Raw genomic sequence first — 25,116 nt, forward strand, 5'->3', positions numbered from 1 at the left:
ATCATCTGTTGTTGTTGTTGTTGTCTTCAATCCTGAGACTGGTTTGATGCAGCTCTCCATGCTACTCTATCCTGTGCAAGCTTCTTCATCTCCCAGTACTTACTGCAACCTACATCCTTCTGAATCTGCTTAGTGTAGTCATCTCTTTGTCTCCCTCTTCGATTTTTACCCTCCACGGTGCCCTCCAATGCTAAATTTATGATCCCTTGAAGCCTCAGAACATGTCCTACCAACCGGTGCCTTCTTCTAGTCAAGTTGTGCCACAAACTTCTCTTTTCCCCAATTCTATTCAATACCTCCTCATTAGTTACGTGATCTACCCATCTAATCTTCAGCATTCTTCTGTAGCACCACATTTCGAAAGCTTATATTCTCTTCTTGTCCAAACTATTTATCGTCCATGTTTCACTTCCATACATGGCTACACTCAATACAAATACTTTCAGAAACGACTTCCTGACACTTAAATTTATACTTGATGTTAACAAATTTTTCTTCTTCAGAAATGCTTTCCTTGCCATTTTCAGTCTACATTTTATATTCTCTCTACTTTGACCATCAGCAATTATTTTGCTCCCCAAATAGCAAAACTCCTTAAAATCATCTAAAAGTGGCAATAGACGCATCACACAGTGATGGTAGATAAATGATGCAATTTACATGTGCTCACTATACAAGTCAGTGATTTTGCACTGTTTAGTGACCATATATATGTTTATGTTGTGACATTTATCTACTATCACTGTGTGATGCACATATTGCTAATTTTTAAAATGAACCACTCGGTTTGAAACCAGTAAGTATACTGCAAATGTGTAGTAAACTCCCCATGAAATCAAAAGGTTGCTGGTTTTACATCAACAAAATGTAGAATTCATGTAATGGTTCTGGGATGGGCCGAAGGATTTGAGGAGCGACTAGGAATCCTTCTGGATTTCTGGGATGGGGTCACTGTGGCAGGGCATGTAGGAGGGTGTATCTGACAGCTGGTGGGTTCCTCAGTGAGCTGATTCATAATCACAGTGATGGAGCCTTTGTTTGTATTGAGGATTAGTTTTTTGATTGTGAATTGACACTGTTTCTGTGAATGTTAGGTTGGTTTCCATGTTGATGGATTTGGGGAATGATGGTGAGACAGTGTTTGGTGTTAGGAAATTCTGGAAAGTTAACAGGGGGTGACTTGAGAACAGTGGGGATGGATTGAGGTTGGCTGGAGGAGTAATCTGGGTCATGCAGGATTCTGTAATGGTTTTCGATTGAGTGCAAGGGCTATTGTTGTAATGTTTCCACTGAAGGGACTGGGAGAGGGAGAGGAGGTCTTTAACCAGAGCAGCAGACTGAATTTGGGGAGTAGGGAAAAAGGTAATGTCTTTGAAAAGGACTGATGCTTTTGTAGGACTGAGGCTTTTGGAGGAGAGATTCACCACTATGTTGCAAGTCTCATGAGGCTGTGGATTATTTAGGGTGGTGGGAGGGAGTTTCCGAGGGTGTGGTAAATGTAGGAAGTCTGCAAGGTATGTTTTGTTAGATATGAGGGGCTGCGTAGGAGGTTTGGTGGATGTTCTTGTAGTGGTGGCTGATAGTGATAATCAAGGTGGAATATAAAATGAACTGACTGGTCAGTTTTTGGGGTGTTGTTGTGTGTGCTGCTGTGGTTCCTGAAGGGCAAGAGTATCAGTTTGGGAGATGGGATGCATGAATTTGGGTTTCAGAGCAGGGGAATTTTTGTGATGGAGGGGAGGTAGTGCAAGGAGATTCGGGCCTGATTGATTCAGGTTTGCAGTACCAGGTTATTGAGAACTGTGACTGATGGTATTTGAACAGATTGTCATTGTGCAAGGAGGGGTTCCAGCCAGAGATAGGAATTTGATGATCAGGTCAGGCCACGCCAAAGACAGTAGTCATGTGTGTGTGGCAAAGTTGTGTGAATGTGTGGGAGTTCTGTTTCTGACTAAGAACTTTGTCCAGATGCTTATATACAGGGTCAGGCAAAAAGACTTCCAGAATTTGGTGACACCACTGTGTGAGTTGGGTGTTATTATTGTGGAGGTGGTGTCAATTGATATTGTACCATTTTAAGCTGGTGCAATTGCTTGGCTAGGTGACCATCAACCATTTGTTGTGGAGGAGTATATTCGTAATGGTTGTTCTGTGATTACTACTCAGTGAACATTTCACATCCAGTTTGAATTTGACTGACATGATTCTGTTCCTGATAGAAAAACTATTCGACTTTGGGTATCAAACTTTAGAGCCTCTGATTCTGCACCGAAAAGAAAATCTACTGGCCAGTCTCAAACTGTTATAATGCTGGAAAATGTAGCACATGTGAGAGCATCCGTCCAGTAATCTCCAAAGCATTCACCACTTAAACATTCAGTTGCCCTGGGATTTTATGGTAGCACCATCTGCATAGAGATCTCTACATGCATCCCTACAAAATGATTGAGAGAGATTTACAATTCACAGAGCTGTGTGTTAGGAAATTCTTCGGATCGCTGTTTTTATCTCTTATGATGAGGCCCGCTTCCACCTGTCAGGTACAGTGAATAAACAAAAGTTCCTTTACTGGGTGACAGATCCCCGCAGAAACTTTTCCAAATGGCCACTTCACAGCCATTGTGTGAGATTTTGGTGCGCCGTAACTGAATTTGGTGTGTGGGGTTCCATATTATTTCGAATAAGATGGTGTAATTGTAATAGTTAATCCAAATTGCTACTGACATGTGATAGAGACCTAATACCCCAGGCAAATTACTAATCAGCAAATGGGAGGAAATATGTATAAAGTTTTGAAACTTCGTGAAAATACTCATATGGGGCGTAGTAATAAGAAACAGAAAAATTCCCCTTCATAGGGGGGAGGCCCGTCCCCCTTTTATCACCTCCAAAAGTCAGTTTGTACCATATTTCAAATTTATACACAAAACAGCTCATTTTTCGAATAGAGCTGTTATTTGTAAATATTCCTCGCAAAATTGTACATGAAAAAGATCTTGTGCATCTTTTCATTTATAGAAATGGTATGTGAGGTTTAAGAATTGGAATAGAATTCTTTTAACGTAATAGTTTGCAGTTTTTGTTACTTAGCAAACTATTTAAATGAAAAGCATAATTAAGTATATGGAAATATTTCATAGCCTATATGTTCTGCTTGATGATATTGCTTTTGTGATCAGTATTGCTGAAATCAGGAGTTCGTGCCAACAATGAAAACAAGTTCTTCTTCCCATTCATTCAGTGCTCCCCTACCACTAGTGCCGCTGCCATTTCTTCTTACCCAGTGTCCAGTTTAGTTGAGTTAATGTTGTAAACTGTCAAAGTAGTGTGAGGGAGTTATGTTTTTGTGACAGTATTTATCAGTTTCTGGTGTTATGTAGTGCTTCTACTTAGTGTCATTTCTTTTGTCGGAACTGAGAAAACAATAATGCTGGACCCTACTACATGTTTTATTTGTGGTAAATCTGTTCCGAAAGGAGAGACATCAATAGTGATGAAGGGCTTGGAAACTCTGATATGCGTCAGCAAGGAAAGGAAGGATGGGGCTCATAATCGTCTTCAGAATGCTAGACTGATTGAAGTGCATAAGGCATGTCGATGTGAATATATGCCTATTAATAGCCTATATTCAGAGACTTTATAAAGATGATGATGCTGTTGTATTTGATGGATATCCAGAAAGTTCTCTGAACATAAAAACTATGGAATGCCAAAGGTGAACGGCTAAGCGGACCTTGCGAGAAATTCTTTATAATGATGAGACATTGTGTGTTGAATCACAGTTTGCCTTTCTTAGTAACCTCAGCACTAAGGAAGTGTTTATTGCACAGGTGGGAAAAAAACTAGACAGCTTTGGTATTGAAACCAGGATTGCAGATGATGATGCAGATGTTGAAATTGTTGCAAAAGCAAGTGATTATAGTAGGTCAAAATGTAGATCTTCTTGTGCTGCTCTTGCTCCAGACAACACAAACATAATCCTGATGAAGGAAGGTAAAGGTAGCATCAGAACAAGGCGTTAGTTCTAAAGATATATGCAACTCCTCACTCATTCATGAATCCAAGAATTCAATACTGTTTCTTCATGCAGTAAGTGGTTGCGACAGCATTTTAGCCTTGTTTGGAAAATTAAAGCTGCAACCTTTCCAACTTAATAATATTCCATGGTTATTCAACGATCCTGCTTCCTCTCCAGATACCATTGCAAAAGTAGGAGAGAAATTGATACTCTCTCTCTCTCTTCACAAAAACAGTAGAGAGTCCTGATGATGACAACTTAAATGCAATTTGATTTAAGTGTATTAATGTATGTGTGGGTTAGGCAAACAATGCTGTCATACTCTCTTGTTTGCCACCCACTACTGATGCAGGACACCTTCACTCTTACTGAGTTTTCCTACAAGTCCAGCTATAGCTGGAGAACAACTTGGATCCCAGGAACTGGGCTGGAGGAAATCAAACTCATCCCTTTCCTCAATTGACATGAAATGTCCACCTACTCCAGAGAAAATACTGCTACTGGTTTCATGCTGCTGCACTCAAGGCTGCAGAAGAAAGTTCGGATGTGTGATGTGTGAAGGCTATCCTACATTGCACAAAGATGTTCAAAAACTGTCATGGACAAAGATGCATGAATGTGCCTTGCAATGATTTGGCAGAAGATTTGGAGAATGGTATATATATCCAAATCTTTTGCCAAACACACACATACACAGCATGTAGAAAGAAAATACCACAATATCTAACAAACAAATAATAGATATTGCGGTATTTTCATTGTCTACGTGCTGTACATTTGATTGCAACAAAAGTAATTGCTGATTAGTTTCATAGAAATTCTTAACTTTCATGAAAAATTATTTTCATTCAATTAATTTAAGTTGCATAAATATAAAGTAAAAGCAAAATTGTTCCATATAAATAAAAGTCTGTTTTAAAAGAAATTTCACTTTTTTTTGCCTTCAAATTTGAGCATTCATAAACTAATTACCTAGCTTAAATGTGTATTTGACCTTCTCTGAATAGAATTTCACCAAAAATATTTTCTGTCATATAGATAACTTTGTAAAATTTGAAAAAAATAAATAAATAAATTACAAACAGGGGTGGGGGACAGTGAAGCTCCCCTAATAGGGGAGGGCATGTTCCTGTTTTTTACTTCTACATCCCCTAAGAGTGTTTTCCCAAAGTTTCAAAACTTTATAAATTCTTTCCCCCATTTTTTTTTCCAATTTGCCTGGACTACAAGTTAAACCAGACTTTTGGGAACAACGAAGAGGGAGAAGTCTGGTTCCAACAAGGAGCCACACCTCACACTTCTCAGTGTTCTCTAGAAATTTGGAGAGTTTTTTCCTCAATGGCTTCCTTCTTTGCAAGGAGACATTGCTGTCACCTGTCAGCCTGTTTATCACCTTGTGATTTTTTCTTTGGAGACACTTAAAGGCTCAAGTGTACAAAAATTGTTCCCCAACCCTGCAAGCACATAAGGAGAAAACTGCTCAGATAGTGGCCCCACCCCATGAAGAGCCATGGATAATTTCTGGGAAACACTTTGTCAATGTGTCTATAATGGAGGATACCATTTACTGGACATAATTTTTTAAATCAACTGATGTAAAATAGCATTGTACTTGTTGTTTACAAATAAAAGTAGTTTCTCTGTATCTTTAAATATCTGTATTTGTGAAATATGGGGGGGTCTTTTTGTCACACCCTGTATCTCTCTTATTCTTCTCATTGTGCTGGTCTGCAAGTCAACAGCACATCCATGTTATGAATGGCAAATTATTTGGAATGTTCTATAATCTTATACTTGTTAATCTATAACATGTCATGATGGAAACAGCAAACAAAAATGACAAGCAGCTACTCACCTCTGATTTATTGCTTCACAACTCATAAACAGCACAGAAATTTATCTAGTATTCTGTGGTTCTGTACTTGTACTGAGTCTTTCACACAGAGAGCCAAACATTCCAACCCCCAATGAAACTTCATGAGCTCCGGAAAGCCCCATCTTTCCAATGTTAAAATAGCACTTATAAATTACATGTTTTTTCAGAAAGTATTTGAGGTGGGAAGTTGAAATTTTTACTGGTTATTTATTGGAGTGTTGGTTACAACTTAACACAGGGATTTTTTTTTTTTTTTAAATTCAGTTACTAGAGATTATTTTTTTCTATTTTAATGTAAATTCACTACTTTTTTGTGCCAGTTTTGTTGATAAATTCAACAATATACAGCTTCTTGGGAAAAAGCTGTGTCAAGTTATGCGGAAGGGACTGTTTAACATTTCATGAATATATGAAGCAAATTGGCTTGGTAGATCCTGAGAAAACATGTAATTTGTATGAAAATATAAAACTTTTGGGAATCGAGTGACAAATTTTGGACCTTTTTAGTGCATTCCAAATCGACATCTTCATCTTCTGCAAACTCCTCCAGCTTCCTCTTTGTCCCTCTCCTGTTTACTCTGGCTTGTATTTCTAGCCTACTTACAGCCCTGTCCACATCCCAAAGACATTCCTTGTCTAAAGCACGCATCGTTCGTACCATGTTGAAACCTATCTTCTTTCCTATATTTTGAAGTATTTTGCGCCGTACAACATTGCCATCATTGAAAGTAACAACAGTATTATGCACACCAGAGTGAAGTGCTTCTATTCCAGTAAACACAGTCTTGGGGATTCATGACCATATAATGCTATTTACACCTTCATTGGGGTTTTTAGTTTTTGTATAAACACACTTTCTCAACAGTTCATGTGCTGCTAAGTCTCTGAAAACAGGTTTAATCACCTCTGTTACTGCATCAGGCAGACTATGTTTATGAGTGTACACTTCACCAGTTAGCAATCCCTTGTTGTACTTATACCAAAAGTGTTCTCCTTTGGGACTCAAGTAATGATGGGGACTTTCATTGGTTGGGGGGGGGGGGAGCCCAAACATTCTTCTTCATGTTATTGACACTGTTTATGTTTTGGCTAATAGCCATTCCATAATAGTTCTGTATTTTGCCAATTGCACTGTCAGTTAACCTTCCCTTCACATCCAACCCTTTACCATCTCTGAGTTTTTGTTTTTTGTTTGAAGCTTTCAGTAACAGAAGTCTTGATCCCATTCATTTCTATACATGTTCAATACACTAAAGTTTCTGCACTACAACATCATCACATATGGCTCCAGTTCTTAAATACGTTAGAAACTTTTCAAATCACTGTCACCAAGGTAATTCACGTATCACACGCGAAAGAATGTTGAAATCATGCTAGCAACATCAGCCACTTCCATTCCTCCACTACTGCCACTATAGCCAGCTGTGCAATTATTTTCATGTGTACCTTTATTATTTATTTTTTATTATTTAATTTTTGGACACCTACAGTATTTAGATATTACTGCTACATCTAAAACTTTCCCTGTCTACATACTGGTGGCAGATACTGCACCATGAAGAGATGTGTGTCCCTGTTTATTCCAGGTGCCATTGAATGTTGCAGTCAAGTGTCTATTACCACTGGTTTTTATTACTGCCTCTTCACTAGCGTGCTTCAAAGATTCTATACAGACATCTTATACTTAAGACCCTATAAATCTGTTATAGTTCGTAAACTTGGTTGGGGGATTTGGAAGATTTGTCATGCCACAGTAAACTGCTCTTGCAGTTGTATCCTTACCAATTGTATGCAAGGCATAAACAAATCTAATTTTGTGTTCAATCATTTTCTTCATTTGGATTTATTGCAACACTGTTCCAAAAGGTGGTCATGTATGAACACTTACCACACTTCAGTTCCATTTCAGTGACGATTCCCATGTGATATTTTATAGAGTTCCAGACTGACTTCATTACTCTGAATACATCTTAGACAGTTTACAAAAATTCTGTTGAAAACTGACATATCAGATATTTTATTCACATCCGATTTTCCCATAAAACATTCATACTTTTCACTAATTAAATCAAGCTTCCTCTGTGAAGTACTGTCTTTCTCGCTTTTATTCCAATGGGCAGGTGTACCAGCAAGGTTAGGTTCACACCCTTGGTTATTGTCTTTATTGTTTACGGTGGTGGTAACACCTACATTCAGCTTTCCAATATTTCTCCTTTTCTTAAAAGCATTCAGAGGATTTCTAGTCACTTTACATTTATCCATGATTATCCTTCAATAAAACAAGAGACTTCACTGAACAGAATTCACTACAATTATTTTCAGGATTACAAAAGAGTAAATAAACGTGAAACACACAACAATCGAGCGAATGATATATATTGAAATGTCACAGGTTAGCCACAGCACTTACTTTGGAACACTTATTTTCTCTCACATCACTAAAATGTACACAGTGAGCATGTAGACTCATGAGTACAACATTTAACAGAAGTATGAGTGCCAGGAAAGGGTTGCAGTATGGCATAGTTAGCCCTTACAACAGTAGACATCAAAGCTGTGTCATTTTTGGTAACCAGTGTGGGGAAAAATGTTGTACAGGACAGGAAAGAATGTAAAATATGAGGTTGTGCTGAAAAGTAATGCCTCCAAATTTTTTATCTGAAAACACTTAAAGCTTTTTAAATAAAACAAACATTATTAACATCCTACATCTTCATTCTTCTTGTGTACATGTTTATTTTTCAACATAGTCAGCCTGATGACAAACACATCTCTCCCAACAAGATACCAGTTTGTAGATACTGTCACTGTAGAATGTTTGACTTTGTTGATGGGGCCACAGCCTCACCTCTGTTTGCACCACTTCATCACTGTCAAAGTGAAGTACTTGAAGCTGTTCTTGAAGTTTTGGAAACAAATAAAAATCAGATGGAGCCAAGGGGGGCTGCATGGTGGATTATTAGTGACAGTAAACCCAAGTTCTCAGATTGTTTTGGATGTCACAGCAGTTTGTGTGGGCGGACATTGTCTTGCTGAATGAGAGGGTGCGCTATGTGTCAATGACATCTTCGAATTTGTTATTTGATTACAGCACAGTGTTTCTCACGCAACAAAATAGTTACATCGAACATCACAAAGATACATGTTACAATCTGAAGTTCTCTCGTGGGAGAGTGCTGCCAATAAGTAGACATTAAGAATACAGATGTAGAATGTTAGTAATGTTTGTTTTACTTAAAAAGCTTTAAGACTTTTCACATAAAAAATTCGGAGGTACGCCCTTGTAGAAATAACAAAGAATGACTGAATGACTTCTAAATACATATTGCTCACATAGGAATTGTGAGGATGATACTAAAATAATTACAGCACATACAGAGAAATTTAAATAATCATTCTTCCTATGTTCCACACGTGATTGGTATAGGAAGAAACCCTAATAACTAGTACAGTAGGGCGATCCCTCTGTCATACACTTCTCGGTGGTTTGCAGAGTATATATGTAGATGTAGATACAGAAATAGTGGTCAGTAATGGCACATTTGGATGTCTGTGTAGCTGTGTATGGTTTATTGTATGTGATAGCATGAAAGTTAGGTAAAATGTCTGGTGCACAGTGCCTCAGTCAGATGCAGGAGAGGGGTTTCTTTCCTTAATTTTTTTTAATTTTTTTATTTGCTTCCATTATAGAATTTCTGTTATTGTAAGGTTTGATTATTTGGCTTTCTAGCATTCTTACACTTGTTTTTCCTCTTGCTGCATACTGACTGGTTGTGCAGTATTTGCACAATTTTAATGCCTACTGTTGTAACATCCAATTATCCAAATAATTGACATATTTCAAACTGCTTCTCTCTTGATTGTGACACGTATTTTTAGTAAGAGAACAGGCAACAGCGAAGCCACTGGCTCCACCAGAAGGCAGAAGAGCATGGAGGCTGAGCCTGAGCTAATGGGGGGTACAATGGCAGGAGAGGAGGCAAGGCCACCTCCATCGGTGAGGGGGGCAGGAGGCAGATGGAGGGAGGAAGGTGGACCAGAGTCCATGGGCTCCACATTGGCAGGTTCAGGTGCGAGACACTGGAGCCTAATGTTGCAGGTGAGTGGAGGACAGCCAAAGGCATGTAGGAGCAGCAACACAGAGATATACTGCCACAAGTGGAAGCCTGCCCCTGGAACAATGTCATGGCCAACTCTGCCGCCAATCAAAACAGAAGACCATAGCGGTGGTGCCCCAGCAGGGTATGGGCGCAACCTATTGGCATGATTGGTCAGTTGCTCCCCACTGAACTCCACCACAAACAATTGCTGACTTTGTGGCCCACCACAACATCCAGCAGCCACCTTTGATGCTGGTTGAAGGACTGGGCCCATACAACAGCCATGGGAGGAAAATGTGGTATGACTTGGTGGTTCGTGGCCTGCGAGTCAGGGTGCAACAAACCTAGAGTTCCTGCAACTGCAAACGTCTGCTGGACTGCAGCCATTTACCTATTTTGCCTAGTATATAGCCAGAAAAATTGGCGACACACTGTTGTGGGAAGATGCAGGCATGGACTTCTTCATTTTGTTCTTGAATTTAGACATGAAATGCTCCCCTCTGAATTAGAAGCTGGATTAATTGCGCTGTAGTCAGATCCTGGATACCATTGTGAATGGAAAAGTCTTCAAACTCCTGCGACACAAATTGCCTACCATTATTGGACATGAGGATCCTGGGGGCCCCTCAGTGCCAAAAATAGCGGACAGCATGGGAACAGTGCCATTTGACAATGTGGAGGACAACTTGGCAATATAGGAGAAACTGGGCAATGCTCCAATCACCAACAACCACATGCTGCCGAAAATTGAACCCATGAAATTGACGTGCACCATGTTCCAAGGATGCTCCACGATCAGCCAAGGAGAAAACTAGTGGGCCAGTGCAGCCTGGTTCTGTGTACAGGCCCTGCAAGCCTGCACCAATTGTTCCATGTCACAGTCAATCACCTGCTGGTAGACATGATGTCATGCCAGTGCTTACATACAAATCATGCCCCAGTGCGACACATGCAGTAACTGGAATATGGGAGGATGCAATGTGGAGGGGGATGATTGGTCAACAACATTACACCCCCCCCCCCCCACCCCCCCACCCCCCCACCCCCACCCCAAGGCAAGCATAAGAACCTCCTGGACAACACAGTGTTGATCACACAGGGGAGAAAAATAAAATGAAATAAATAAAATGTACGCCGTGCCGGATGTGCACCGGAAGAGACGTGCCCCGGCCAGCCCAACTGGAAACTTGAAATGATTTTATGGAAAAATGGATCAGCAGCTGATGCAATCATGATTTTTCATCATCAGTATTGGCATTCGGGGCTGTGGATTGGTAATGAATTCCATAGCAGTAGTCATTATGAAAGAGGACGCATCACAGCAATCGATGGGTAGTCCTGTTTGGCAGCTTGGAATGAATGGCCAAATAAAGAGATGGTGATGAGGAGGAACCTTGCCCAATACACGATAATGTAAAAAAATTTCAAACCTGATACTAATACCTACTGCCTCATTTTGCACCTATGAATAATTATGCCACACAGCAGTAAGCATATTAAATGCATGAGCAATCGACTGTTTGGTGCCATTTGGGCTTTGATAGGACAGAACTGCATGAATGCCATACTGCAAAGTGTTAAAGACCAGGGTTAAAGGTTTACCCAATGTAAAAGAAACCATACGCTGGGCACAGCACACACATTGCTTGGCAGACTTAAAAATTCATTGACAGTCTGCAGACCCAGTTAAGAAGATGACAGATGTCTGACCCAGGGAATGAACTGAGCATAATACAGAATCTTGCCCAAAAGAGACTGGAGCTTCTTCAGGTCTTTGGTGCTGACATTTTGATGATGGCTTTGACATAGTTGTCTGTAGGAGCAAAGTGTTCTTTGTTAAGCACGTGTTCCAAAAAGTGCACCTTCAGAGAGAAAAAACAGCACTTTTCCAGCTTGCAATGTAGGTCATTCTCCAGAAAGCATTGGAAAACTGACTGAAGGTTTTGCTAAAGCTCCTTCGATGTAGGCACAGTTGCACAGATGGCATCAAGTTAAATGACACAGAAGGGAATGTCTTGTATCAGCTGCTTCAAATACTGGTGATAAATTACCGGCACAGTTGAGTTTCCAAAATGTAACAATGAGATGGGTAAAACACAAATGTGCTGTTGAGGACTAAGAAAGTCCAAGAAACTGTGTACAGGCAACTGCCTGTAGGCATAGCACAAGTTGATACATGAAAAATACTGTGTTCCACCCCCACCCCTCTCCCCCTCCAACTTCACCAACAACTCCACTTGCTGCAGAATTGGATATGAAATGGAAATCCATGACACATCTACATCTACATCTACATGACTACTCTGCAATTCACATTTAAGTGCTTGGCAGAGGGTTCATCGAACCACAATCATACTATCTCTCTACTATTCCACTCCCGAACAGCGAGCGGGAAAAACGAACACCTAAACCTTTCTGTTCGAGCTCTGATTTCTCTTATTTTATTTTGATGATCATTCCTACCTTTGTAGGTTGGGCTCAACAAAATATTTTCGCATTCGGAAGAGAAAGTTGGTGAGTGAAATTTCGTAAAAAGGTCTCGCCGCGACGAAAAACGTCTATGCTGTAATGACTTCCATCCCAACTCGTGTATCATATCTGCCACACTCTCTCCCCTATAACGCGATAATACAAAACGAGCTGCCCTTCTTTGCACCCTCTCGATGTCCTCCGTCAATCCCACCTGGTAAGGATCCCACACCGCGCAGCAATATTCTAACAGAGGACGAACGAGTGTAGTGTAAGCTGTCTCTTTAGTGGACTTGTTGCATCTTCTAAGTGTCCTGCCAATGAAACGCAACCTTTGGCTCGCCTTCCCGACAATATTATCTATGTGGTCCTTCCAACTGAAGTTGTTTGTAATTTTAACACCCAGGTACTTAGTTGAATTGACAGCCTTGAGAATTGTACTATTTATCGAGTAATCGAATTCCAACGGATTTCTTTTGGAACTCATGTGGATCATCTCACACTTTTCGTTATTTAGCGTCAACTGCCACCTGACACACCATACAGCAATCTTTTCTAAATCGCTTTGCAGCTGATACTGGTCTTCGGATGACCTTACTAGACGGTAAATTACAGCATCATCTGCGAACAACCTAAGAGAACTGCTCAGATTGTCACCCAGGTCATTTATATAGATCAGGAACAGTAGAGGTCCCAGGACGCTTCCCTGGGGAACACCTGATATCACTTCAGTTTTACTCGATGATTTGCCGTCTATTACTACGAACTGCGACCTTCCTGACAGGAAATCACGAATCCAGTCGCACAACTGAGACGATACCCCATAGCTCCGCAGCTTGATTAGAAGTCGCTTGTGAGGAACGGTGTCAAAAGCTTTCCGGAAATCTAGAAATACGGAATCAACTTGAGATCCCCTGTCGATAGAGGCCATTACTTCGTGCGAATAAAGAGCTAGCTGCGTTGCACAAGAGCAACACATAGCACATAGACCATATGTTTAAAATCACCACAGTGGGATGGCCCACTTACTTGATGAAATAAGAGAAACAATGCCCTGAACCAACCAATGCTGCAACTCAGCCAGCCTTTACCTTACTACCCATGGAGAAGAGAATGGGGTGGAGGTGACAAAATTTAAGTACTGCCAACATCTTAAAGAAAACCTATGCCTCAGAATTTCCTGCCTGACCCAAGGATTCTCAAACAATGGGCTCCACCCTAAAGAGTCAAAATCATGAAAGAGAATTGATTGAGACACGAAGTGCACTTCATTCCCTGTCTGGAAGCCAAAATCAGAAAAGTGTCGAGCCCAAAAATATTTTTCTCCAATGGTGAACTGACCAGTAACAATTTCAGTTGCTTTTAAAGATTTCTATTAGGTATAGCTGACAGAGACTTGCCCCACAAAGGAATGCACTATTTACTATAAGAAAAACTTTATGTAGTGGCCATTGCAAGTCTGGGCACCCCAAAAGCCTGTACATAACTAAATTAATGAGACTGACCATTGCTCTTGTGTGTACTTGAAATTCAACTGGTCATCCATCCATTAACATCAGCAAAACATGCCAGGGCGACACATGCAAGGCACCAGAGACAGCTCCAGAGTCCAGTGGAAACACAATGGCATCTAATGACTGAGTTGCAGCCCACTAGCTATCACGAATAGGAGCCAAATGGCTTATTTGATGGCATATCCCACACATGGCCTCCACAAGTGGGCAGTCTCGTCGAACATGCAACAAGTGACAATTGGGGCAGCACAGCTAGCTTGCTCACCAGACGAAAGAACAACATGAAGCAGCTGAAAAACATTATGAGCAGGAATGACAATAGTGCGGTCAATGTGAATATGAAGAATGGCAGTATCTTGATGCCACTGCATCAGAATTGTCAACAACAACAACACATGGGAACTTGGCAGGAGGCAAGTACTCTGTGTGGCACCAAGTGGCATTTACCAAGGACAATTAATTGAGCCACCTGCCAGTTATGAGAAGGGATGTCCCTTGCAACTACGATAACTCATGCAATTCCACAATATGCACAGCTCTGGCTGAAAAAGGGTCAGACGAGGTCTAACCCTTAGTCTGAACCTGGGGATCAGGCATTAACTGGACAATCATGACCCAGATTAGACACCTTGTGATCCAGGCTGCATATGTCTGCTCAGGGCGTATATGGTACTGATTAATCTGCAACCTTACATACACCACATGAGTTTCATGTCCAGAATACTGCATCCACAACCAATAAAGCTTGAAACGTGAAATTTCTCGGCCTCAGTGGAGGGTTCCAAATTTTAGACAACTTCATATACACCCACAGTGCTGTACAGCAACAAGGCCACCTTATTATCTAGTCTGATGATGTGTCTTACTGGTGTTGCAGTAAGAACCAGTGCAGGTAATTCTTCCAAGCTCTCCCCCTTTCCATAGACTCATCAAAATCAGTAAACAGCAGTTGGGCAAGGACATAAAGAAAATCTACATTCTGATTCAGCAACACCAGCATCTGCTCTTGCTGTTGCTGCTGCTATAGTTCCTTCTGTAGGCACATCAGTTCCTGCCAGCATTGCAGAAATGCCAGGTCCATGGTGGCCCAAATTTAATACTAGGAAAACAGAAACAAATAAAAAAACTGGGGCATCACACACACACACCTGTAAGAATATCCTTCATCTCCACATTAGTGTCTGCACAAGTGTGACAACACAGCCACACTACACACGTTAGTATCTGCACAAGCGTGACAACACCGCCACACTACACACGTTAGTATCTGCACAAGCGTGACAACACCGCCACACTACACTCTCATTGCCCATGCGAGTTTATGTGTGGCAAGCAGAAAGTCCAAAAGCTTATAAAGCCATGCGCAGGAATAAACTCAGCATGCAACTGCTGCATGTAATGGATGACTGAGCACTCATCAACAATACTCATTTTCAAAATGACCACAGTATCGCATTTCCTGCTCATAACGTTTTTCAGCTCCTTGATGTTGTTCTTCCATTTGGTGGGCAAGCTAGCTGTCCTGCTCCAGTTGTCTTTCGTTGCACATTCGACGAGACTGCCCATCCGTGGAGGCAGTGTGTGGGATATGCCATCAGATAAGCCTGCCCGGCTTACTGCCGCCCATCAGTAAACACTGACCAGCAGGTCTGCCAATACTACATGCTGTGTGTGCACTCCATGGTATGTTTCTGCACTATTCCTCTGCACTACTGACCCCATTGTGCCTCCATTGTGATATCCCCTGGTGGGAATATTAAATCTACACTCTGCAATAAACTAGTGCTAACTTCTTTATTTGAAGATAATTTTCTTCATTCCAAATAGGCTGATAAAGAGGAAAAGGAGAGCTAAACAAAATAAATGAAATATTCTTAGGGTATTTCTAAGAATAATTATTCGTGTTTAGTTTCAAAGAAAGTGAAACAGACAAATATATATTAAACAGCTGTTACTTAATAACTTTATAATGTGGTTTCCATCTTGTATTAAACATGTTTTGAGAAAATTCTCATCATTTATGAAATATGTATAATTTTGTATATGTAGTATTAAAAACATAAGTCTTGCGTTTTTTGAGCTGTGGCTTTGTGGCAGATATGACATCACGACATCTTAGGCAAATGATCCTGTCTTCTAAGATACACATTTTGAGGTACCTAACAACTGTTCTTTGTCCAGGTTGATTGATGGAATAAATGTAACAACAGATGACAGTCATATGTGGAGTACGGGTTTCCTGAGTGGTGAACCAGTGACATTGACACTCACATACCCAGAAACCAAAAAAATTGCAGGGCTGCGACTCTGGAATTTCAATGCATCACCAGACATGGTATACTGTGGAGTAAGTATAACATTTTCTATGTAAAAATGGGAACTCCAGGATGGAATGTAACAATATAGTGAAAAGGATTGTTGCTACTTGCCATATAGCAGAGATGCTGAATCGCAAATAGGCACAACAAAAAGACTATCATGAAGTGACCTTTTCGCCATGAAAGCCTTTGTTGAAAATAGACACACACAAATGCAACTCTTACATGTGTAACCACAGTCTCTGGCAACTGGAGCCAGATTGCAAGTAGCAGTGCATAATAGGAGAGGCAACCGGGTGGGGGTAAGGAAGAGTCTGGGGCTGGGAGTAAGGGACAGCAGAGTAGGGGTGAGGGATGAACAAGTTCTACTGTGGGAATGTGCACGGATGAAGTGAAGAGTAGGGCAGTTGGTGCAGTCAGGAGGTTAGACGGAGGGTGGCGGAGAGAGGGAGGTAACAGATAAGGAGGGAAGTGAAAAGGGTGCATTGGTGGAATATAGGGCTGTGTAGTGCCGGAATGGGAACAGGGAAGGGGCTAGATGGGCAAGGACAATGGCTAACAAAGGTTGAGTCCAGGAGGGTTGTGGGAACATAGGATATATTGCAGGGAGAATTCCCACCCATGCAATTCAGAGAAGCTGGTGTTGGTGAGAAGCATCCATTTGGCACAGGCTGTGAAGCAGTCACTGAAACGAAGAATGTCATTTTAAGCAGTGTGCTCAGCATCAGGGTGGTCCAATTGTTTCTTGGCCACAGTTTGTCAGTGGCCATTCATGCAGACAAACAGCTTTTTGGTTGTCAAGTCCACGTAAAATGCGGCTTAGTTTGTAGATCACATGACTGGTTTCACAGGTAGCCCTGCCTTTTATGATGTTTCTGACCGGACTGGAGTATGTGGTGGTGGGAGGATGTATAGGACAGGTCTTGTATCTAGGTCTACTACAGGGATATGAGCCATGAAGCAAGGGGTTGAGTGCAGAGGTTGTTTAGGTATGGACGAGGGTACTGTTTGGGGCCAGGTGAAGCGAATGGAGAGAAGGTGTTTGGGTTCTGGAGGAATGTGGATAGGGTGTCCTCATCCTCAATCCCCTGCATATATCCTATGTTCCCGTAATCCTCCTGGCCGCAACATCTGTTAGTCATTATCCTTACCTATCTAGCCCCTTCCCGGTTCCCATTCCAGCACTACCAGTGCACCCAGACTTTCAACTTGTCTCCTTTTCCACTACCTCTCCTCTCTCTCCCTCCCTCTGTATAACCTGACTGCACCAGTTGCCCTGAGCGCTCCCACAGCAGCATTTTACTATACCCCACCCCTACCCCGCTGTCCCTCCACCTCCCCACCCCAGCCTCCTCCTTATCCTTCATACCTTGCCTCTCACATCATGCGCTGCTACTCGCAATCTGTCTCCAAATGCCAGAGACTGTGGCCAAGTGTGTGAGTTGCATTTGTGTGTCTGTGTGTGTGTGTGTGTGTGTGTGTGTGTGTGTGTGTGTGTGTGTGTGTGTGCCGATTTCAACAAAGGCCTTGCTGGCCGACAGTCTCTCTCTCTCTCTCTCTCTCTCTCTCTCTCTCTCTCTCTCTCTGCCTATCTGCAACTCAGCATTCTCGCTACATGGTGAGTATCAACTATCCTTTTCACAATATTATTATCTAATGTGGGTTTTCCCTATATGTGATGTATAAACTGAAAATGAAATTTGAAATTTTTAATTTTTTCCCTGAGTCATCATGCTTATTTATGAGGAACCAGCTACCAGAATCAAATGCTTTTGTTGACTGAGGTTGATAACATGTCAGATCAAATAGTACATGGAATGTTGTGAATGGGTGAAATGTTTTCAGTTAGTGGTGGATCAAGAAAGTTGGTTTATTGGTAGGTAGAGTAGTATGCTAACACTTTGACACCTGAGCAGTAACATGAAAAATGTGTGCTGAATAGCTGGCAGTTTTCATCATATTTTAAACTATTTACACTCATAGACGCTTCTACTATACTAATAATATTTTCATTATTAAAAATGAAGAATTCCCGATTTTAAACTGTAGGTAATACTGTGCACTTGGATTAATATGTATGTCCATAGAGGGAGAGGGGGGGGGGGGGGGCAGACAGGAAACTAAAGGTCAATAGTACATGATTTTCATTCTTCCCTGTTTCTGAAGGACCATCCCCAGTTAGATGAATCAACATCTAACTTTTTTTATGGGTGTCCACTACATAGGCTAATTTTGACTTCTTCCTGTTAGTCTTATCAGTAAGGGTGGCCGCCTCTCCAATGTGCCTGTTACTGGTTGTACGTACATTTCACTTTTTCTTCAATAAAATTGTTAAGATACTCCATTTCCTCCAAAAAAAATTGTCTACCTCATTGGCATATGGAATCTTTTATTGCAAGAGGTAATCCCAGGTCAGAATTTCCTCGTAGTTCCCTTAAGATTGGCATCAGCGGATTTCAGTTGAAAACAGGTGTTGGATTGATGTAAAATCTGCCCAGATGAGGGTACTTCCTTCCACTCTGTTTGTATATAGGAAGAAGAAAGGGAATTCATGAGCAGTTTACTCTTTCATGTGTTTCATCATAGAATCAAGAAATACATCGTTCCTCATCTAAATGCATATTTTACCGTCCATATTGCCCTGGAAACACATCAGTATCACCCATAAAATCAGTGGTTACTTGGCTGTCGTCAGCATCCTCATCTTTGATCTTCCACATTCATCCATACTATCCAGAGAAATATCACTATGTTGAGCGTAGTATGCATCATTCTCAGATCATCTCTGACACCATCTTCCAAAAAACTACCATAATTCCACTGTCTTCAGGTTCATGGGGTAACTCAAGAATTTTGTCATCAGTCAAAATGTGACTCGCCTTGTTGATACGACGAACAACGAAGCCTGCATGCGCAAGGGTGCGCGCGCGCCCACACACACACACACACACACACACACACACAACCACAAACTCTTCTCCAAAATGCCTAAAACTTCTAGGGACATAGGCTTGAACTACAGTCCCTAATGAGCAGGGCAGACCATCAAAATTACAGCGTAGCAAAATTATTACTGGGGCATGTATTGTCATGAATACACATGCCCTCTGTTAGTTTAATAAGTACTGAGTACAATGAATTCTAAGAAAAGATAAACTAATCTTTTGGGCATAAATGTTATCAAAATTGTGTACTTTTAACTCTTAATAAGCTGTTAAAACAAGTTTGAAGAGAATACAACTAGTAGTCTGCCTCATATTTTGTGGTGCAGTTGAACATGTGAAATTTCATGTAATTAATGGTGTGCTTCTGGATGTTCTGTTTGGATATTGTTTCCATTTTATGCACAATATGTGGAAAACTGATCCTGCCATTTTTCCAGGGGATGAGAATTTCACTGCCATGCCTACACATTGCCTGGGCTCCAACCAGATTGTGAACTATTTCTGATCATGCACTGCTGTTTATAGCCAAGTTTGATTCCTGTCACTCCCTATGCCCTTTGATGCTCTTTTGTTCTTCAGGGCTCACACTGATATTTTGAAAAATGCAAATTCCTTCAGAATTTTTCTGTTCTGTTTGACGTGATTGCCAGCAAGATTTTAATAAATTGAGTGCTAGAACCCAAGTATTACTTAAATTAAAACTGTGGTCCCCGTTTATTAGATTTTGTGACATCTTTACATCGATATATACCTTAATTAATGCTGTCCCAGAAACTTGGAATTTGCACCGAGATAGTGATCACCTTGTATTTCATTTCATGATTATGCTGGCTGGCAGAACAACAGTTTCCTTGTCCTTCCATAGATTTCATGATGTAACTTGGAAAAGAGAACCAACTACCTTTTTTCAACATGTTAGTTAAGAGGAGAACAGTTGGATCACTGGGTCACAATGTATATTGAAAACCAACACACACTTCAGATCTTCAGCTATTATCATCCATCATTAAAGACTACCATGCTAAAGACTATGATCCATAGAGCTCAAACACTTACAGACATAAATAGCCTTGCCAAAGAATTACAAACACCTACAAACAGTATGCTGTGGGAATGGGGACTAGGGTCATCAGATTGAACAGGCAAAGCAGTTGAAATTAAGAATGCCTGAGAAAGAGGTTGAGACAGACTGAGGAAGAGAAGTCAAAAACCTTTTGCTTACCTCATTCTGGCACAATGCTTAGATCTTTGACTCCTAAGGAAACATGCCATCCAACATATTTTGCTCCCTTCAGCTAAGATAAGAAGTATTCTTTGTAATGTTAAGATGATCTAGGTATTCGAAAGCCAAGTGTGTGTCACATTTGATGTGACTGTGCCATTTTTTATGTGAGTAAACTGTTAGTATGTGACATACCCAAATAAAACATTGAAATAAATCAGATCTCACTGAACACTTCCTTGAATGTAATAATGAACTGCAGTACAATGAGAACAGTATCATTGTGAAACGCCAAGTTTCTGGGGCAGTATAATTAAGGACTGTGTTTAAATATATGGCAGAGAACCTAATTAACAGGGGCAACACTTTCAATGTAAGTAATGCTTGGAATCCATGATGCAATTTATTAAAATATCACTGGCCATCACATCCACCAGGGCAGGAAAACACTGTGAGAATTTGAGTTTAATGAAATATCAGTATTAGCTATGAAAAATGGAAGAGCATCAAAATTCATAGAGAGCATCTGAAACCAAATTCAACTATAAATAGCAATGCAACACCAACAATAGTTCACTGTCTGGTTGGAGACCAGGCAGTAAGTACACATGACAGCAAAACTCAGAGCCACCTGAAGAAGATTACTGGGTCTCTGGGTCTCTCATCAAAATATTGTGCATAAAATGGAAACAATGACTCTGGAAAAACCTGGAAGGATAACATTGATAAATCATGCTGAGAGAACTTGTGAGATCACATTTCATGTAATTGTTTATGACAAAATCAAGTCCAAAATACTGGCATTTTGGTAAGAGGTAAGTTGTTAGCTGAATTTTAAATTTGCTGCATGTAGGGCAGGATCTTTAAGGTTTACTAAAGCTCTGATATTTGGTTTACTTTTTCATTTTGTACTAATTACTTAATGATAATTTACAATAAGGAGCAATCACTTCACACTTGTAAATGCAGATCTTTGATAATTATGCTCATATTTGTTTGTTTTCATTTCACTATATTCTCTCTGTGCTGCCATGGTTGAAAAAAGTAGGGGTCGCCACTGGATAAGTGTGCTTGAATTGTTTTGTACGGATTGTAAATTATAATTTCATTTGGGCAACAATAGTCTTGAAAAAGAACAGATTTTTGAATACTCCTCCAAAGCAGTATCTAGGAGCATAGTGTCAGCACATCACTCTGTCAGTCATTGTTGGCTTTCCAGAGCTTGTGACTGTTATGTCTCATTCACATATCTCCTCAGCTAACATCACAAGGCTGAGTAGATGACATTCCAGTCCTCCCACCAAGAAAAAATCCCTGGCAGTACTGAGAATTGAACTCGGGTCTTTCGCATGCCCATCTGACATGTTGACCACTCAGTTATGGAGGCAGACTAATAATCCCTGCTCATTGTCATGTAAAGTATGCCCCAAAGCAGAATAGGAGACTGGAATTTGTTGCAGTCTGGGTACTTAGTAAGTGGAAGGGGGGGGGGGGGGGGAAATAAGCGGTATTACTAGTTATGTGACAAAAGGTGGGAAAAGGTGGATCCAGCAGTAGACAAGAACAGGATGCACCAGATTGGCATGATAGGGGATTAACAAATAAATACAAGAAAACCTAGATTCACAAATCTTCCATGTTACAAACTTCGAGAAATCTTGTGCCCTCCTCGGCTGGGTAATTGAAGATAGCAAGGCAGTATGTAGGAATTTGGATCAATAGCATCACTTAATCTGAGCTGGGAGAGTATGTAAGAGTTTGGTCAAGATTTCAAGATTAACTCACTGGAGCTAAGTGTGTGGAGCAAATGTACACACAAAAAATGAACTTTTTTAAAAGTAATGCAGTGGCAGAACATCTGGATGTGAATCTTCGTATGTACTCCACAAGCCAGCATATGGTGCATGGCGGATGTTACCTAATACCACTGTTAGTCATCCCCTATCCTGTTCCACTCCTAAATGAAACGGGGGAAAAATGGTTGCCTATTTTTTTCTGTAGGGGCCCTAATTTTTGTTATCTAGTCTCTGTGGCCCTTACACAAGATGCAGGTTGATGGCAGTTAAATTGTTCTGCAGTCAGCCACAAACGCCATTTCTCTAAACTTTTTTCAGTAGCATTTCAGAAAAGAACTTTGTCTTCCAGGGACTCCCATTTGAGTTCACAGAGCATTTCTGTAATACTCATATGTTTATTGAACTTACTGGTAGCAAATCTAACAACACGTCTCTGAATTGCTTCGTTTAATCTGATTTGATGGGAATCTCAGGCATTCAAGCAGTATTCAAGAGTGGGTCACTCTAGTGTGTACACCCAGTCTACTTTATAGATGAGCTACAGTTTCCTAGAATTATCCCAATAAACCAAAGTTGGCCATTCACCTTCCCTACCACTGAACTTACATGTTTGTTCCATTTCATATCAGTTTGCAAAATTAGGATTAGGTATTTAAACAATGTGACTGTGCCAAGCATCTCACCACTAATACTGTATTTGAACATTAAGGAATTGTTTTTTGTACTCACCTGTGGCAACTTACATTTTTCTACATTTAGAGCAAGCTGCCATTCATCATACCAGAGAGAAATTCTGTGTAAATCCCCCTCCATTCCCTTGCAGTCACTTTACAATAACACTTTCCCATACACTACACAGGCATCAGCAAACAAACACAGATTGCTGCTCAGCCGATTTGTCTGATCATGAGAACAAGAGCCGTAGTATCATACTTCCTTGGGACACTCCTGTTTATACCATTGTCCCTGATGGACATCACTAGGTTTGTGGTACTGCTTTTGTATTCTTTAGTGAAATATGTGATGAAGATTTGTGGTGGATTAAACATGAGTGACTGACAGAATTTAAATGGCATTATCATTGTGCACCTCACAGACCATGTCACAGTTTTAACTTTTCCCTCGATACCTCTCTACTCCACAGAGGTTTTCCTTGTAAGCCATTGGACTAGCTCCTCTGAGATGAAGGATACAACAGTTTTAACCACAGTTTGAGGGGTCTTCTGAAATACTGTTTTTTCCTGCTCTGTAGTGCTGTACATCCACATTAAATAACAGTGAGAAGTTGCAACTGTGTGCTGGACAACATTCCTACATTCTGTTAGCAGTGTGCTACCAATTGTACTTTTCTTACATGCCTGTGGGAGAGACTCAATTTCATGTTGTTAATAATTGTTTTTATATTTTCAGTTAGTAGTAGTGTGCATAGCACAGCCTAGTCTTTCATAAGAGAAGACAAATTGGGCTATGAGATTTCACAAGTTAAAAGAAAGGGGGACACAATCACACATTGTTATTGTTATTTATTGAGCATCCATTTTGTCATATACAATGATATAGGAGTTGTCATGTTACATTATATGATTTGTAATTATACAGTAAATTAATAACATAGGCCTACAGTGGTAATATATTAAAAACAAAGATTCCAAGACTTACCAAGCGGGAAAGCGCCGGTAGACAGGCACAATAAATAAAACACACACACAAAATTTCTAGCTTTCGCAACCGATGGTTGCTTCTTCAGGAAAGAGGGAAGGAGAGGGAAAGACGAAAGGGTGTGGGTTTTAAGGGAGAGGGTAAGGAGTCATTCCAATCCCGGGAGCGGTAAAACTTAGCTTAGGGGGAAAAAGGACAGGTGTACACTCACACACACACACACATATCCATCCGCACTTACACAGACACAAGCAGACATTTGTAAAGGCAAAGAGTAAGGGCAGAGATCATCCGCATACAATACAGCATTAGCTAGTGTTAAATAGTTTGGTAGATCAATTATGAAACTCAAGAGGGGTCCCAGCACAAAACCACTTTCTGGTATCTGTCTGACAGGCATGGTTTAAACCAGCTGTGAACAGTACCACATACACCATAGCAATATAGTTTCTCAAGCAATAATTCATGATCAATCACATCAAATGCCTTTGATAAATCTAAAAATACCCCACAGTTTACTTCTTTATGATCTATAGTGATCAGGAGAAGTTTTAGGAAATTATATACAGCTGTTTCAGTTGACCTATTTTTTCTGAAGTCATTTTGCTTACTGACTAATATTCTACTTGTGTTCAGGAAAGCAGAGTCTTTCATGCATTATTCTTTCAATAACTTTTGACAAGCAGGATGTCAAGGATATAGGTCTGAAGTTTTTTACATCATGAGGATCACCATTTTTGTATAATGGTTTTATTGTTGACAGCTATAGTTCTTTAGAGAAACTGCCAGTGCTGAAACAGGCATTAATTATGTCAACAAGCGGACGAGCAATATTTATGTCATGTTTAAGTATTTTATCTGGAATGCCACCAGTGCCAAAAGACAATTTATTTTTTAGTTTGTTAATTTCATTCTGTACTTCCTGTACACTTACAGGATATAAGAACATAGTTTTAGGATTTGTGGAGATGTTATGTTTAATTTTTGTTTGTCTTTGGGTTTTTATGAGGCTTTGTACAATACTTGCAAAATGAAGGTTGAACATATTGGCAATACGTAAAGGATCACTTATAGTTTTGTCCTCACTTTTAATAACAAAGCTGCTGTCTCTTACTTTACTTCTGCCTACAGTTGTATTTATCACATGCCAAACTGATTTCATTTTCTTCTTACCCTTGCTTCTACTGATGTACGAGTCA

General features: G+C 40.4%; 1 protein-coding gene across 1 annotated transcript in view; it reads left to right on the forward strand.

Moving 5' to 3' along the window:
• Positions 1–25,116, forward strand: part of LOC126281215 (katanin-interacting protein-like) — a 288,539-nt gene that overhangs the window by 198,246 nt on the left and 65,177 nt on the right. The window contains exon 10 of the mRNA XM_049979962.1: positions 16,159–16,324. Coding sequence (XP_049835919.1) covers positions 16,159–16,324 — 166 coding nt within the window. The remainder of the gene's footprint in view (positions 1–16,158; positions 16,325–25,116) is intronic.

The sequence above is a fragment of the Schistocerca gregaria genome, chromosome 7 (genome assembly GCF_023897955.1).
Source record: "Schistocerca gregaria isolate iqSchGreg1 chromosome 7, iqSchGreg1.2, whole genome shotgun sequence".
NCBI classification, from domain to species: domain Eukaryota; kingdom Metazoa; phylum Arthropoda; class Insecta; order Orthoptera; family Acrididae; genus Schistocerca; species Schistocerca gregaria.